The sequence below is a fragment of the Pantherophis guttatus genome, chromosome 6, assembly GCF_059756535.1.
Source record: "Pantherophis guttatus breed Tessera chromosome 6, ASM5975653v1, whole genome shotgun sequence".
NCBI classification, from domain to species: Eukaryota; Metazoa; Chordata; class Lepidosauria; order Squamata; family Colubridae; genus Pantherophis; species Pantherophis guttatus.
Window position 1 is genome coordinate 41,027,812 of NC_142068.1, and position 16,014 is coordinate 41,043,825.

General features: G+C 36.3%; 2 protein-coding genes across 2 annotated transcripts in view; one reads left to right on the forward strand and one right to left on the reverse strand.

The window, feature by feature from the left end:
- Positions 1-6,264, forward strand: part of DNAJB11 (DnaJ heat shock protein family (Hsp40) member B11) — a 19,760-nt gene extending 13,496 nt beyond the window's left edge. The window contains exons 7-10 of the mRNA XM_034439604.3: positions 498-555; positions 1,537-1,648; positions 2,230-2,389; positions 4,114-6,264. Of these exons, the coding sequence (XP_034295495.1) occupies positions 498-555; positions 1,537-1,648; positions 2,230-2,389; positions 4,114-4,178 (395 nt within the window). The 3' untranslated portion in view covers positions 4,179-6,264. The remainder of the gene's footprint in view (positions 1-497; positions 556-1,536; positions 1,649-2,229; positions 2,390-4,113) is intronic.
- Positions 5,522-12,745, reverse strand: LOC117678476 (endothelial protein C receptor-like). The gene is made up of 4 exons (XM_034439605.3): positions 12,404-12,745; positions 10,240-10,491; positions 7,822-8,091; positions 5,522-7,129 (listed from the first exon to the last, which is right to left on the reverse strand). Exons 1-4 carry the CDS (start codon positions 12,462-12,464, stop codon positions 7,017-7,019), a joined length of 696 nt encoding a protein of 231 aa, XP_034295496.2. The 5' UTR covers positions 12,465-12,745; the 3' UTR covers positions 5,522-7,016.
- Positions 12,746-16,014: the final 3,269 nt, after the last annotated feature.

Sequence of the window (16,014 nt, forward strand, 5' to 3'; positions counted from 1 at the left end):
GGCCAATGTCTAACATAATAATTTTCAAGAGAACTTGGCTATGAGTTCCTATGACACTAGAAATAGAAACCTTGTGTATCAGTCTTATCATCCTTGAATTTTTTATCGCTGTTGCTGCAACACTACCTATTTTTGTTCTTGTTGCCAGATATTTCATAATCTGAATGAATTGGATAATGATTACATCACAACTATGTGCTAACCATAGATTTTTATGCAGACCAAAAGAGGCAGTTTAGTAAGATTTCACATTCAGTCTAACCAGCTTGTATTTTTAGACTTTTGCCTTAATAATGTATACCAATTTTTTTTTAGTTCACTATACATATTGAATTTCATTAACTTACAAGGACAGAGTTTGAGGAAAAGGTCCCCATCCTGGTAGATCATGCCATTATAGAAATCTTAAAGAAACATTGACCTAAGGTCTCACTATAAAGAGATGGTTTAGTTATGAAATATTTAAACATACCTAACATTTGTTCAAACTTCATCAGGAGAACCTCATGTTGATGGAGAACCAGGTGACTTGCGCTTCCAAATAAAAGTTCTTAAGTAAGTTTCTCTGCTTTACGAAATAATTTACCAATATTTTTTCAATATTAGCTATCAATGAACACATTTGCTTTAGTGGTACTAGCAATTAACATTTTTGCATGAAAAAATGTTGTGCAATCAAAGGCTTTGGTGGGCAGATTATTCCATTAAACCAGTGATGCTCCGACTGTTAAGATTATCCTTCAGGGCAAGAAGTACATAGAGCATTAAAAGTGTTTGCTTCTGGGAAACAGTGGTGGCCTGAAGCAGACTAAACCTTTCTCGACTATTACCAAAGACGAGGTGAGTCGAGTTATTTCTGGAAAAAATATCTGCACTGAATGTCTAAAGATGATTTCAAAGGAAACACACAAAGAGTTTTGTTTTTGTTTTTTTAATTTGATTTATATGCCGCCCTTCTCCGAAGACTCAGGGCGGCTTACAATGCGTTAAGCAATAGCCTTCATTCTGTTGTATATTTTATACAAAGTCAGCTTATTGCCCCCACAAACTGGGTCCTCATTTCACCTACCTTAGAAAGGATGGAAGGCTGAGTCAACCTTGAGCCTTGGAGAGATTCGAACCAGCAGAAATTGCAGGCAGCTGTGTTAATGACAGGGTGCACTAAACCACTGTACCATCAAGGCTCTTGCTGTGAAGATCTAAAAGTTTTTTTCTGTGCCATATTATGACAGATCCAGAGATATTTTACACATACAAACACTAGTACGTAAAATTAGAATTAATATCCCTATGGTGTTAGGACAAATGATAATTTAATTCTAATCATGACTCAAAAAATTACCATACTTTGCATGATTGTACTCACTCAAATTTCAAAATGATTTAAATGGATTTCTTCAGAAAATTAATAAATAATTTCCAATTTGTCAGTAAGTTTAAATGATAATATTTTTTAATTTCACTTGCTGTAAAAAGAGTGAGTTTGCCATGCCAGAAGAAACAAAAAATACTAATACTCTAATATGTTGACTACAGACATCCAGTCTTTGAAAGAAGAGGAGATGATTTATATACAAATGTTACCATCTCACTTGTGGAAGCTCTTGTTGGATTTGAAATGGATATTGCTCATTTAGATGGACATAAGGTAAGGTAGAAGATTACTTTGTCTGAAAACATTTTCAAAGAATCCTTTTGTATCCATAATACACATGTTGGCAATAAGATATAGTACAGATTGTCCTCAACTTACAACAGTTCATTTAGTGACCATTAAAAGTTACAACGGCATTGAAAAATGTGACTTATGACCATTTTTCATAGTTACAACCTTTGCTGCATCTCCATGATCATGTGATCAAAATTCAGGCACTTGGCAACTGGTTCATATTTATGACAGTTGCAGTGTCCTGGAGTCATGTGGTCAGCTTTTGCGATCTTCTGACAAGCAAAGTCAATGGGGAAGCCAGATTCACTTAACAACCATCTTACTAACTTAACAACTGCAATTATCCACTTAACAACTGTGGCAACAAAGGTCATAAAATGGGGCAAAACTCACTTAACAAGTGTTTCACTAAACTACAGAAATGTTTGTCTCAGTTGTGGCCGTAAGTTGAGGACTACCTGTATTGACATGATTATTTTTGGTAAAATACTTCCCACTTAAAACATGTTAATCCTATTGAAAATATTCAACATTTTTTTTTTTTTTTTTTTTTTGGTTAGGTCCATATTGCCCGAGATAAAATCACAAAACCTGGAGCCAAGCTGTGGAAGAAAGGAGAAGGTCTTCCAAACTTTGATAACAATAACATCAAAGGCTCCCTTATCATTACATTTGATATTGAATTTCCAAAAGAACAGTTGACTGGAGAACAGCGAGAAAGTATGTATCATAGTACTGTAATGATAACTCAGAAAAAACATTATTAAATTCATTGCCTTGGTTGTCAACATATTAATGCTCAGAATGTAGAAATCTAAAGGGTACAATCAGTTCAAAAGAGCCAGAAATAACAGAAAGTGCCAGAACAAGGAGTTTCATGCCTGCTCAGCAATAAATGAGTCAAGAAACCAACCTACAGTATTGTTGTTGGTGTTAATTGTCACCTGCTAAACAAAGAGAAGATGGGAATAATGCTTTCCTAAAGCAAACTGCAATTTTTTAAGGAGGCATAAAATATAAGCTGCCCTCTAAATGTAATTAAATAGGGTGCTATGGCTCAGCAGTTAAGGTCCTGAGCATGTCAGCTGGAAAGCTGACATCCCATTTCAAGACAACGTGACGAGCTGTCAATTCCTGCAAACAATTCCCCAATTCCTGCCAACCTAGCAGTTCTAAAGCATGCAAATGCAAGTAGATAACTGGGTACCACTTCACTAGGAAGGTAACAGTGTTCCGTGCACCCCAGCATATAGTCATACTGGCCACATGACCACGGAAGTGTCTTCAGACAACGCTGGCTCCTTCGGCTAAGAAACAGAAATGAGCACCACCCCTATATGGACATGACTGGACAGGGGGAAACATTTATCTTTAACTTTAAATTCAATAGCTAGCAGCAATGGGGTCTTTAATTACCCTGATATCTTTTGGTAGAGAAACCTGGGGAGAAATTTCTGACAACCCTAACTGACAACTTTCTAATTTTTAAGGAATGTTAAAATACACTAAAATTAGGGTAACCTGGTAATCATGCTAACCATGTTTTTGATGCTAACCAGAAGGTTGAAGTAGAAGCAGAAGGAACATTGTGGGAAACTAAACATGTTGGCTGTCTTTGTGGTTCTTAGCATAAAGAAACATTTAAAGCTTAAATGTACTCAAATAGAAATGCTGGACATCAATAAAGCAGATTTTAATAAATTCATCAACAACAAATAGTATTCCATGTCAGAAGCTAATAAGATGAAACAGTGTAAGAAGCTACAGTGGCTACACAAAAAAAAATTAGTGGAAATCTGAAAAACAGAAATGACACAGAAATGGAGAAGAGGAGATGATCACAAAGAAAAAGGTACTCGGTGATTTCCAAACTCATTCCAAAACCCTACAGTTTTGGTTTAGAGATGCTAAAAACCATAAAAATAACTGTTTTGAAACAAAGTAGATTTATTTATTAAATTATGCAGCCCCATAGTAGCATACACTTTTAAAAACAGTTCATTGTAGCATATTAAGAGATCTGTGCTAGGATCACTTATAGTACAAATTTTAGAAGATATATTGTAAATAGCAACCAAGAAAACATCCATTATCGTAAATTTGAAATTGGTCATTATAGAATGAAATGGCTAATCTTAAAAGTCATTGGGATCTGTTTCAGGAAGGCACCTGGCTTGTTCTTATTCTGCTTTAACTATTTGTCAAAACAATGTGAATGTCTCCTTTTCAAAATAATTGAATATATCCAGGTAACAAATTAACAAATTTTGGCTCAGTTGTGGATCAGTCGAGCACTACCTATAGTATGATTGAAGGTTTCCTCTTTGAACTATTTTGAGTAATATGCTAGTTGAGAATTGAGAATAATGACTGTTTTTCCCCTTAATATAGTAGCAGTCTCAAGTGTATTGTTGTATTGTGATTGTGATTTTATTATTTTGCAGGTCTCAAACAATTGCTGAAACAAGCATCTGTTCAGAAGGTGTATAATGGACTGCAGGGCTATTGAGACTGAGACAAATGGACTTTCTTGTGGATAAATGAAATAAGTACTGTAAACTGCAGTCTTTTCTGCTGGTCATTGTAGAACAAATGCAGAGGGTGGAGTAACCTCTGAAACCTCTTTTTTTTACAATAGCAAGGATAATTCTGGGATGGATCAGAAGACAACAAACAAAATGTCTTTATTCTGGATACAACTGGTGCTCTATTTGGAGCAATTAGGCTCCAGCAGTTGAGAGAGAGATCGTGTTTTTAACAGAATTAGCACACTGAAGTTCCGTTTTCAAATATATTTTGATGTTACTTTTTTTGCCACCCTTAATGAGTTTTCATTTTTTTTTTCATGGTTCCTTTATCTTGGATCACCTTGGTTTTGAGATGTTCTGTGGCCCATCTTGGAGTTACACCTATCCCTATCTTTCTTGTTCAAATTTGAGGCATGAGCAGATAATAGCTACCTCTGCAAATTGCTGGCCTCTCTTCTGGTTAAACTGCCAGGTGCTTCTTGTTATTTACAGTTGTAGAAGTGTTAAGTTTTGTCACCATCAGAGGGGATCTTTGCAAGTTAACACTTAGAAATGTTAAATTGAGAGAAACTGGTTTAAATGAAATGAGAGCCTTTTTGTCATTGCACTTAGAAGAAAATGTGCTATGTTGTTTTTGTTCACTTAGATAGGAGCTGTTAGGTTTTTTTTTAACAGAGCTCTATATTGATATTTCCTCTAATTTACAGTTACAACATTTTATGTAACTAGATAAGTAAGAATACTGAATTATAAATTTGTGGGAACCTTGGGCCAATTCATATTTTAAGTAGCACATACGTTTCCAGAAGTGCAAAGTATAGATTCTGAGTGTTTAGAATTTCCCAGATATTTTCAAATTACATATATTGCACAGTGTAGGGTACTCATTCTTATAAATATTGGCATATTTTCATTACATACAACAAAGACACTGTAACTGCTCACATGATTATAGGACCATTGGACACGGTATGGTTCGGAAGGCACATAGTTTCTATTTTTCCCAATCTCTTGGCTAATAGGCACACCCATAACTGTCTCATGCAGACTTTTGTGTATTTTGAAGTATCATATTTATATATCTACTGAAAAGATGACTGCAGTTTCTGACCCTGGATCAGCCTCTTAGTCTTAAGAATGACCTAGCAGTAAATAATGTTTATTTCCTTGACTAAAAATGAAATTGTTTTATTTAATCTGGAAAAGCAGCCCACTGATATTTACTAGCAACATTGTATTATAATGGATGAAACTGATGAAGTCACTATATGAATAGAGAACAAAAAAAAGGCCAGCAGTGAAATAAATAGCCACAAACTCTGCATAGATTGGAATAACTTTATAAAAAAACATCCAGCCAATTTTGACATTCTTTCTTCTGTTTTAAGAACTATAAGTTCTACAAATGAAAGGAAACTTAAAGACAGGTAAAAGGCTTTTTAAAAAATATATATAACTAAATATATGATTATGCCAGCTCATAACTGAAAGCCCCAGGTCTAAATTCTGGTTTAACAACTAATAAGATCCTTAATTACCTGAGCATTTTTGGAGGATCTTTAGGGCACTTAGAAGTGATGAACAGGGAACAGTTTCATAATTGTTGGCCGCCTGCTCAGTGTTATGAGAATAAAATGCATGGAGTTATCTCATGGTTTCCTGGTAAGCATTGTAATCCTAAGGATCCAGAAAAAATAGTGGAATCCTAATTTCTAGTAAAATTCTGAAGACATTCTATAAAAATCTCTTGAGAGAAGCATTTCTAGCTTGACCCAATTAAATTCAAAACATACAGTTTCTAATTCTGAATGCTCTTAAAGGTCCACAGGCTTATAAGATTTCTCACATCACTGGATTTATCATCATAAATTGTCTTTGGAACTACAGGAATGGAGGGAAGTATAGAAAGAGCCACCCAAAATCAACTGAAGTGTATTGTATTACCATCTTTGTATTTCCTTTGTTAAAACTCTAATGTGATCTGATCAGAGTTGCCTAAAATTCTTCATACAACTATAATTGTATTGGGATCCTTCAAAGATGAACATAAAAAGAAACAAAAAGAAATTTGAGCATTCTAGATTTTTATACTGTATTTGCCTGATGGATAAAGGAATAAAAGAACATGCAAATCCGATTGTTAAATACCTCCCCAAAATGGGGTATAGTACAGTGCAAATTAAAACATTGCTGGCAGAACATAATAAAATAGAACATGGTCACAATAAAAAACCAGCACAAAATGAAAATAAACAGGTATATACTGAGACAGCATGATAAAAAAAAAATTACTACTTTCATACACAAAAAAAATTCCTACAAAAGAATGTCTGCTTTTTTCTAGATCAGCCAAAGGGTGATGCATTGGCTATGACAGGCTTGTTGCCTGAGCTCAATATTGTGGCTGAGAAAGAGTGACTGCCCAGAGTCACCCAGCCAGCTTTTATGTCTAAGGCAGAACTAGAACTTAAGTCTCCTGGTTTCTAACCTGGTGCTCTCAGCATGATAAAATGCAATGCCGTATGAAAACTGGCATATTGGGTTGAGTTGGATTGAAAGTGACTGACTCAAAGTGATGAATGAACTCTGTGGTTAGGTGGGAACTTGAGCCTGGGCCTCCTAGTCTAAAGCCACCTATCCCAGCTGAAGTTTCTTTCAAGGAGAAAAGGCAATCATTTGTTCAAATAGATACAAGATGCCTATATTTTTCATTGTAGCGGTGTGTTTCCCCACACACTTACGAGTCCTGCATGTTTCTCTTCCAATCGGCTCCATTGAGAAACCAAGAAAGCTGATAGTTCGTTTGTGTGTCAGTGCTGCTATCTCTTTCCACCTGTGCACAAGAACAGGCAAACTGCTAATCCCATTAGAGCAAGAGCACCGATACTGATGCCTATCACCAGCGGAGTATGTGAAGGTCCTTCACGTTGCCCTGCAAAAGAAAATAGAAAATTTAGGCCTGCTTTTAGGTTGGATTTGGGGGGGGCGGGGTGTTGTGGATGATGATGAGGTGGGAGAGGGCAGGAACAACATGTTAAAATGACTGCCAACACAGCTTTCATTTCAAATACTATCTCAATAGGAAGTCTTCTGCAGGAAGAAAATGCTAAAAGGAAGCGTCTAGTGATGATTTACTATACAGACATGGATTTTCTTCCCCAAGCTAGAACTGTACCCTGGACGACAAGTGGGCAACCACATATGCAATATTTTGTACAATAGTTTGCACTAGATGGTGGGATCACAGACCCTGTTCTGCCCATCTTCACATCACCTTATCAAATATTCCCTTTTTACCTCCCCTATAGACCCTATTTAGGCTAGAGTCAGGGCGACTGGATGGAACTGATCATATACTGGCTGGATGCCCTTCCTGACAATCAGGTATTTTCCTGTTTTGTTACGCATTTCTAAGGTTATTACTTTCTATTAAGGAAAAGCAAAATACTACAGAATTTTGCTCTCCAGTGTTATTGAGATGACAGCGCTACTTTTATTGTATATCCTTTCCTAATTCCTGAGAATTAGTGAATAAGACGAATTGACTGAGCCAGGATAATTTGTCAGGGTATCTGTTTAGGCAAGGGCTTCTCTGCAACTACCGGTATCAATTGTCTCACATACCAGTAATGGCTTTTTTGTTGTCAGTGTGCATCTTTACAAAGTTGACACATGTTTCTTGTAGGAAGAACTGTAGATTGGTAGTTGTTTCTTGGAATTGATTCAGCTTCTTACTGGTATAATTGGCCACCAAAGTGTTAGATAAACCTTCCCAGTTATTATTCTTTGTGTGAAATTTCAGGAAATCACTCCCATCCAGCAAAATCTTGTAGAAGCTTCTGGTGCCATTTTCAGACACTTCGCACCCCTTTGTGCAAAATATGGATATGGGATCTGCAATCAAAAGATCCATTAGAAAAATATGTAGTAAATATTTATTTGAACATCACACACAACGTAATGGAACATAATAGAACAAAGGAAGCACTCAAACAGGCTTTGCGAATATTCTTATACAACGTACATTTTTCCAATTACCTGCTTTATCATAACTTCAATAGAATCTATATATCTAATTTTTTTAAAACTGAAAATTTCCAAAAATTAAAAGTAAAATAAAATAAGTGAAAATAACTGAAAGAAATATAAAAGGTGTGTGGGGGGGGGAGTTACAAAAGTGGCTTCTAATCTTCAGTTTTACTTCCCTGTTAAAGGACTCTTCTTAAACAGATCTATCTTAAACAGATTTTGTGGACATCTATTAGATAACGTAACTCCTTATTTTTGCTGCCAGTGCTATGAATCATGGAGTTGGAAGGAATTTTACAAATTATTTAGTCCATCCCCTGTGGCATCTATTAGACCATTTCTGACAGATGACCAACTTCTATTTGGCCTTCAGCAAAGGAGAATTGTGGCAACTTGTACCTCTGGCTGACAGTTCAGAAAAATCAGGATTTCTAGCTTAAACTACTTCCTTGCAGTTTTAACTCGGTGAGTTTGATCCTGCCCTCTAGAACATTAGAGAATTCATCCCCTTGTATCTGATAATCCTTCAGTTTTTTAAAGTTTATCATATCTTCCTTCAGTTCTTCTGTAGGCCAAACATATTTGAATCCTTTAATCATTCTTTATATGGCTTAGCTTCCAGATTCTTTACTATCTTGGAAATCATACCCTGAACCTACTCCAATTTTTTTTTACCTTTAGGACCCCAAAGTATTCAAAAGAGTTTGACCATAGCCCAGATCTTTTTTATGTGGACTACTGCCAACCAATATCCCCTATGATTATACTTGGGTCTTTTCTTTTTCCTACCCAGATGTGGAATATTATGTTCTATTAAATTTCATTCTGTTTATTTCAATGTACTACTATTCAAGTTGTCTGAATCTTCCGTCCCCCATGAAGTATTGGCCATCCCTCCCTCCTTAGTACTGCAAATTTTGTAAGTGTCCTCTCAACTCCCAAGTTCTCTCAACTCCCTTTAATAAAAAGTAAGTGTCTTCTCAACTCCTTTTAATAAAAAGTTGAACAATATAGGGATATGGACCAAGCTCTTTGACTCTATACTACTGACTTCCCTCAAGCTGACATGCAGCCATAAGTAGTACTCGCCAAAGTTCATCTAACTATGGTATGAGCTAGGCCCTATTTTATCATTTTATGGAGAATACCTTGAGAAACAAAGTCTTTGATGAGTTCCAAATGCAGCATGGCTGCAGCATTCCCCTCATCTAATATACTAACTAACAAAAGAAAGAACATTAGCTTGTCATGTTTTGTTTGCAACTAACCCGTATTAACTCCTGTTAGACACAGCACAGCTATCTAAATGATCACAAACATGTTGTTTATAAATTCCATACCTCTGATAAAATAATTCCATTTATTCTCACTCTTTACAGGAGACAACCCCCTTTTAGGTGTTAATTTGAAAATTCAGTTTTAGCAGAAAGAAGGGGTACAATACAAAATAGATGTGGTAACATCACTTGTAAGCAGAGGTGGGTTTCAGCAGGTTCTGACCAGTTCTGGAGAACCGGTAGTGGAAATTTTGAGTACTTCAGGGAACTGGTAGTAAAAATTCTGACTGGCCCCACCCCCATCTATTTTCTGCCTCCCATGTCCCAGCTGATCAGGAGGAAATGGGGATTTTGCAGTAACCTTCCCCTGGATTGGGGAGGGAATGGAGATTTTACAATATCCTTTCCCTGCCACGCCCACCAACCCACGCCAACCAAGCCACACCCACAAAACCAATAGTAAAAAAATTTGAAACCCACCACTGCTTGTAAAGCTGGAATTTTTGAATTCTTTCATTATTTCTTGTTACTGGGAAGTAAGGCTTTGCTTTTGAAATTGCTTTTAGAAATTACATTGCCTACATTTCTCAACTCAAAATAGTGGAAATGATATAGTCATTTTTTTCATCAATCATAAATGTTGGTGCTCAGCAATACAGGTTTTTTTGGCAAAAAGTCTGTTGCCTTAACATATACTCCCAACTATTGCCACCTTAAAACCTCCTTCATTACTCACAGGATATGATCTTTTCCTTGGAGAGTATCATAACCATTCCCTGGAAGCTCTGCAGGTATTTGTGAAGTTTGCTTTCTGTCTGTTCCCAGAGGTTGGATTCCTCTAATGGTAACAGCTGGCTCACGTTCAATTGTTCATTATGACCCTCCAAGCTATGGGTCAGTATCCCATCTAGGGCGGCATTGCCTACAAATTTCGCAAAGTTGCCTTTTGAAAAGTTGGCAGTCAATGTCATGATGAAGGTATGAGTTTCTGAGAATAAAAAAAAGGAAATAATCAGCCGGTGGAAGTAATAGTTTAAGTCTCTTCTTCACAGTCTACTGCTTCTGGCTAAAGAGGTGAAGGATGGCAAGGGTTTGCTCAATCCTCACCTTCCCTCCCCTTAAAAAAGGAAAGGAAATCAGCTTGGGTGATCTTTTTATCTCACTTTTCTCTCCCTTTGTTTGAAGGCATCCTGTAATCTTAACTGAAAAGAGCAGAGAGATTAGTACAGGAAGTATTACACATTCAGGAAGGTGGGGTTGCCTGCCTAATTTCCCCTTTGAAAATATGTTTCTCATAGCACTGACTGTGGCACTGGATGATTGCCAAGGCACTATATGAGCCAGACTGACAGGCACCATTGTTTATGGTGACCTCAACATTCTTCCTCTAGTGCAAAAAATGTGGCTAAAAGGGAGAATAATCTATCACTTCTGAGATGATCCACTGTCCACCAGTATCAGTTATGGGCAAATCATTTTCTTGATCTCCTGTCAAGTTCTCTAGTTCACCTTATTTTTAATTGATCAATTTGTGGGGAGGGGGATACTTTTTGATGGCCGGAGCTATGTTTAATATTGTGGGGAAACCAAAGTTTTCCATGGTAAACAATGTAATGATGCAATTGTATCAAGATTTTAGGACTGTATTTTTTTTTAAAATTTAAAAAATAATGTGAAGCTGATTTACATTATGGTTGCATATTTAACCTTAAAATATGCAAGAGTGAAGATAAGAAAAAGGAAAGCAATTGGCTCATCATATATCTGGGAGGAGAGAAACTGTTTTTGCAAGGCGTGTTTGCCAATAATAAAATAGGAGATAGATTCAAGATTGAGTCACTATTCCTAAAAAAAACTATGGAATATGGGTGCGTTTGGAATGCATGGATGTATATGGGGCATGTGCCTGTACATGAGAAGAAACTCCAAGCTTAAATAAGAGAAGCTCTCTGAAGTTCTTCAGGCTCCATTAAAATTGGATACCAGACTTATCTTATGGAATCTTCCCTTATTTTAAAACATGGTTATTCTTTAGAACATGATAACTATTGCACAATATCCCACCCCTGAGGAATCTTTTTAGTTAATCATTTGCACAAATTTGTCCTGACTACTCCAAAAGGAATAGTCCTAAATTCATTCTATGCACAAGGCTGAAAATTATTACTAATCTGTTCCAATTAACATTTCTGCATCTTTCACCGTCACTCTTGGATGATAATAGAATTTTACATATAAATAGACATTTACATGATTATAATATGGTTATTTGGGTCTAGCACTAATTTCCAAATCATGACTGGGAGTTCCAAACGGATTCTTTGTACATTTCAGAATGTCATTAAAATATTTTTACTGACTTGGATGCAGCAAGAAACAAAAACACAGATAAAGTTTCAATCCAATCACTCTATTTCTGCACACATGTACTTAGAAATCACTTCCACATATTTCAACAGGATATATTCCCCAGTAAATGATATTTAGGGTTACTGAATTAGTTAAATATTTTTAAAACCCAACATAAATAAAAAAAATAGTTATTTTCTACCTAAACAATAGTAGGATTAGCCCCAGGCAAATAATTTTAAGGAGACTATTCTGTAACTTGGTACTATAGATGATCCACCATCAGGTATGTGAATTGGATCTGTGAAAATAAGCAGTATGACTAAGAAAGAGAAAGATCCATGGATAAGCATGTTAATCTTTTACAGCCAAAATCACAGTGTTAAAGACTAACACATTTATTCCGCTGCTTTTCACAACTCACATTCATAGAGTGTTTAGCCAGCTTTATATTCACCCTTCCTGCTCCTTACTCAGAAATCTAATCAAACCACACAGAATACTCACTACTTCTAGTTTTAAATTAAGCCAACATGATTTTCCAAACTTACCTTCACCATATGCCCAGTGATAGAGAGCCCAAGACTGGAGAAGAATTTGCAGGAGAAACATTCCCAGTCAGGAGTCACTTATTTGCAAAGCCAGGAACACTTCAGTGTTGTTCGTAAAGTAAAGTCTCTGGAAAGGAAACCTCCAAGTCTTTTATACGTCAAGCCAAGCACCACCAGAAATCAGGGAGTTTCATTTGCCAGGACTGGGCTGGAAAACAGAGGGTATGGCTGGCTGGGAAAAAGCGGGTGGAGCATGTTTTCATCTTCCTATTTCCTCATGTTCAGCAAAGGAACTTTTTTCCTTGCCAGATCTGCCTCCTCCTGCTTCTCCCACAGCTGTGCAGGCTGTAGCGGGAAAATGGCTTTAAAATGCCAAGCATGACTCTGTTTTTGCCAAGTATAGTATTTGGAATAGAGACTGAGAGACAAGGCAAACAAAACATGAGAAAAAGATCCAATCAAAATATCAGCAAAAATAATATTCACAAAGGACAGAAAGAGTGCATCTGCAGACAGTATAACCTGGATCATAGTACCATTTGAAATTTCAAGTTTTGAAATTAGATATCTAAAGATGTTATTGCGCACGACCCAAAAAGAGATATTCTAAGACTGCAGCCTTGAAGAGAAATATACTATAGAATGTCTTGGGTCCATTATCTAATTGAGACAAATACAACCCAAGCAACATTCATTTCTGCCTTTATATGCTGTATATACATAGTATGTGCATAGTTTACCTAACCACATGGCTTGAGACTGCTATTGTATGCCTAGTCTGCAAAGACAGCCAGTATGAAACACAGGTAGTCTTTGACTTCTGACCACAATTGTTACTAAGTGAGAAAATTGTTAAGTGAATTCTGCCCCATTTTATGACCTTTCTTGTCCCAGTTCTTAAGTGAATAATTGCAGTTAAGTTAGTGACATGGTTGTTAAGTGAATCTAGCTTTTCCATTGACTTTGCTTGTCAGAAGATCGCAAAAGGTGATCATATGACCTTGGGACACCGCAGCCGTCATAAATATGAGTCAGTTGCCAAGAGCACCAGCGGGCCTACCGTCCCTGTCCTAATGTTTCTTCTATTTGTACCTATTTTATGTATCCAATCCATGCTTATACTTATTACCAAATACGTTCTTGACAAATAAAATAAATAAATAAATAAACTGAACTTTAAAGCGTCTGAAATTTGATCATGCTGCAATGGTCATACGTTTGAAAAATGGTCATAAGTCACTTTTTTCAGTGCCTTTGTAACTTTGAATGGTTACTAAATGAACTGTTATAAGTTGAGGACGACCTGTAGTGCTTAGGGTTCTGGATCAGAGTGAAAGAGGCCATGTTTAAGAACCATTAAGCCATAAATTACATGACAACAAACCCCAGTAATGGTTATCATGAAATGGGAACTTAGCCAAAAAGACACTATATGATGTGGTTTTGTAAGTGGGTTTGGTTAAAATCATGACTGTCCCAAAGTCACCCTATAAGCTTTCATGGCTAACTGTGGTCTAAAACAGTGGGAGCCCCCTAATCAAATCATAAGTTAATGCTTATTCTGATTCTCTTTATATGATTTTTGCTTCTTTGTTTGTTTTTAATCCCCTTTTATTATTTTTTTAAATAAATCAAATAAATAAGTAAAATTTTAAAATAAATATCTAATACTCCTTTGTGTTTTCCTCACAACAACAACTCTGTGAAGTCAGTTGGGCTGAGAGAAAGTGATTGGCTTAAAGTCACCGAGCTGGTATATAGAATAGAATAGAATAGAATAGAATAGAATAGAATAGAATAGAATAGAATAGAATAGAATAGAATAGAATAGAATAGAATAGAATAGAATAGAATAGAATAGAATAGAATTTTTTATTTGCCAAGTGTGATTGGACATACAAGGAATTTGTCTTGGTGCACATGCTCTCAGTGTACATAAAAGATACGTTCGTAATATTAATAAAATAGCAGACTTAGGCAATGCAAAGTTGCCACTGGTGATATACATTTAAGTGCGGAACAGAATTATTATTACATCACCAAGAATTACAACACCAAGAATTACTAAATGCACTGAAATGCTATAGCTCTTACACATGGGACTATTTGTAAGCAGAAGAGGTGCTTCATCATGCTCTTTCTCTCACTTCTTTGCAGAAAACTCAACTGTGGCCTTAAAAGTCCTGCTGGCAGGAACGCACTGTGGGAAATTGGAATGAAACATTGCATCAAACCCCAAAACCATAACACTGTAATTATGGGCAGAAGAAAAACAGATCATGTTACATTTCACAAAAGTTAGACATGCTTTGAATTTTAAGTTGCTTCTGTCTATGGACAAAACTGCAAACGATCCCATATTTATAACATGCATATGCAGCCTACTTCTGAGTGGCAAGAAGTTTCAACAATTCTTTGCAGTATTTATCCAGTGTTCAGTTTCAACAGAAAAAAGAAACAAATAGCATATTTCTGAGAGAGAGAAAGAAGCTGAGAACTCAGAACATAATCCTGCTCCCATCCAAATTCCTAAGAGAATGTATGGTGCCACAGAATTCCTGCAAAGAGCTGTATTGACTCTGAGCCTCCTCTTCAAACCCAAATTAGTGGACTTTAGTTGTATACCAAAGATGGAGACTGTATAAAACAAAACAAAACAAACATCTTTCATACATGAAACAAAAACATTGCATTCCAGAAGTTCTACTTAACTATTCTGAATGGGTCACAGTTCGCCAGAAATAAAATCTGGAATGTTTTTGCTGTATATGATTTCAACCAAAAACAAAACCCTCAGGAATAATTTTACATGGAAGAAAGACAAGGCTGGTCTATGCCTCTGAATTTCTGCCCTTGTTTTCTCTGCAGCTTCCAGTGAAGTCCTTCCATCAGCCCTCCCATCCTGCTGACCTTCTTAGCACTAGTCCTCTTTCTCTCATCTGCAAACCTCAATCAGGCTGCTGCCAACATCCCAATCGAAAACTTGCAGTTCAAAGTACAAACTGTTTTATATATCTCTATTCCAGACTGATTTCTTACTTATTTGAATCATCATTCTAACTATTGTGTATGCACTGCAGGATGAAGGCCTCTTCCTCATGTTTCCAACCACTACGGTCCTGAGCTTTCTTTTGCCAAATGGACCCACAATACTTGTTGATGTCATCTATTTATCTTCATTTAGGTCTCTTTTGTGGATGCTTTTTATCAAGTGAAATCCATTCTATGACTGCCTTAGTCCAGCTGCCATCAGTTGTTCTTGCGATGTGACCGGCCCATTTCCATTTCAATTATTTTTACTCTCTTGATGATATCATATACTTTTGTTTGTTCTCTAATCCATGTGCAGGTCTTCTTATCTTGTCTTATAATGTCAAGCATGTATCTTTCCATGACTCTTTGCACCACTCGTAGCTTTTGTATCGATTGTGAGTTAGGGTCCATGTTTCTCTGGCATATGTTAGAACATGTAGCACACACTGATCAAAAACCTCCCCATATGCCTGAAAAGTTTTCAATCAATTTATTTATATACATATTCACTTCTCACACAACTTCCCCTTGACTTTTCATGAGCTAAAAATGGGTTATCCTATCTAGCAGTATAATTG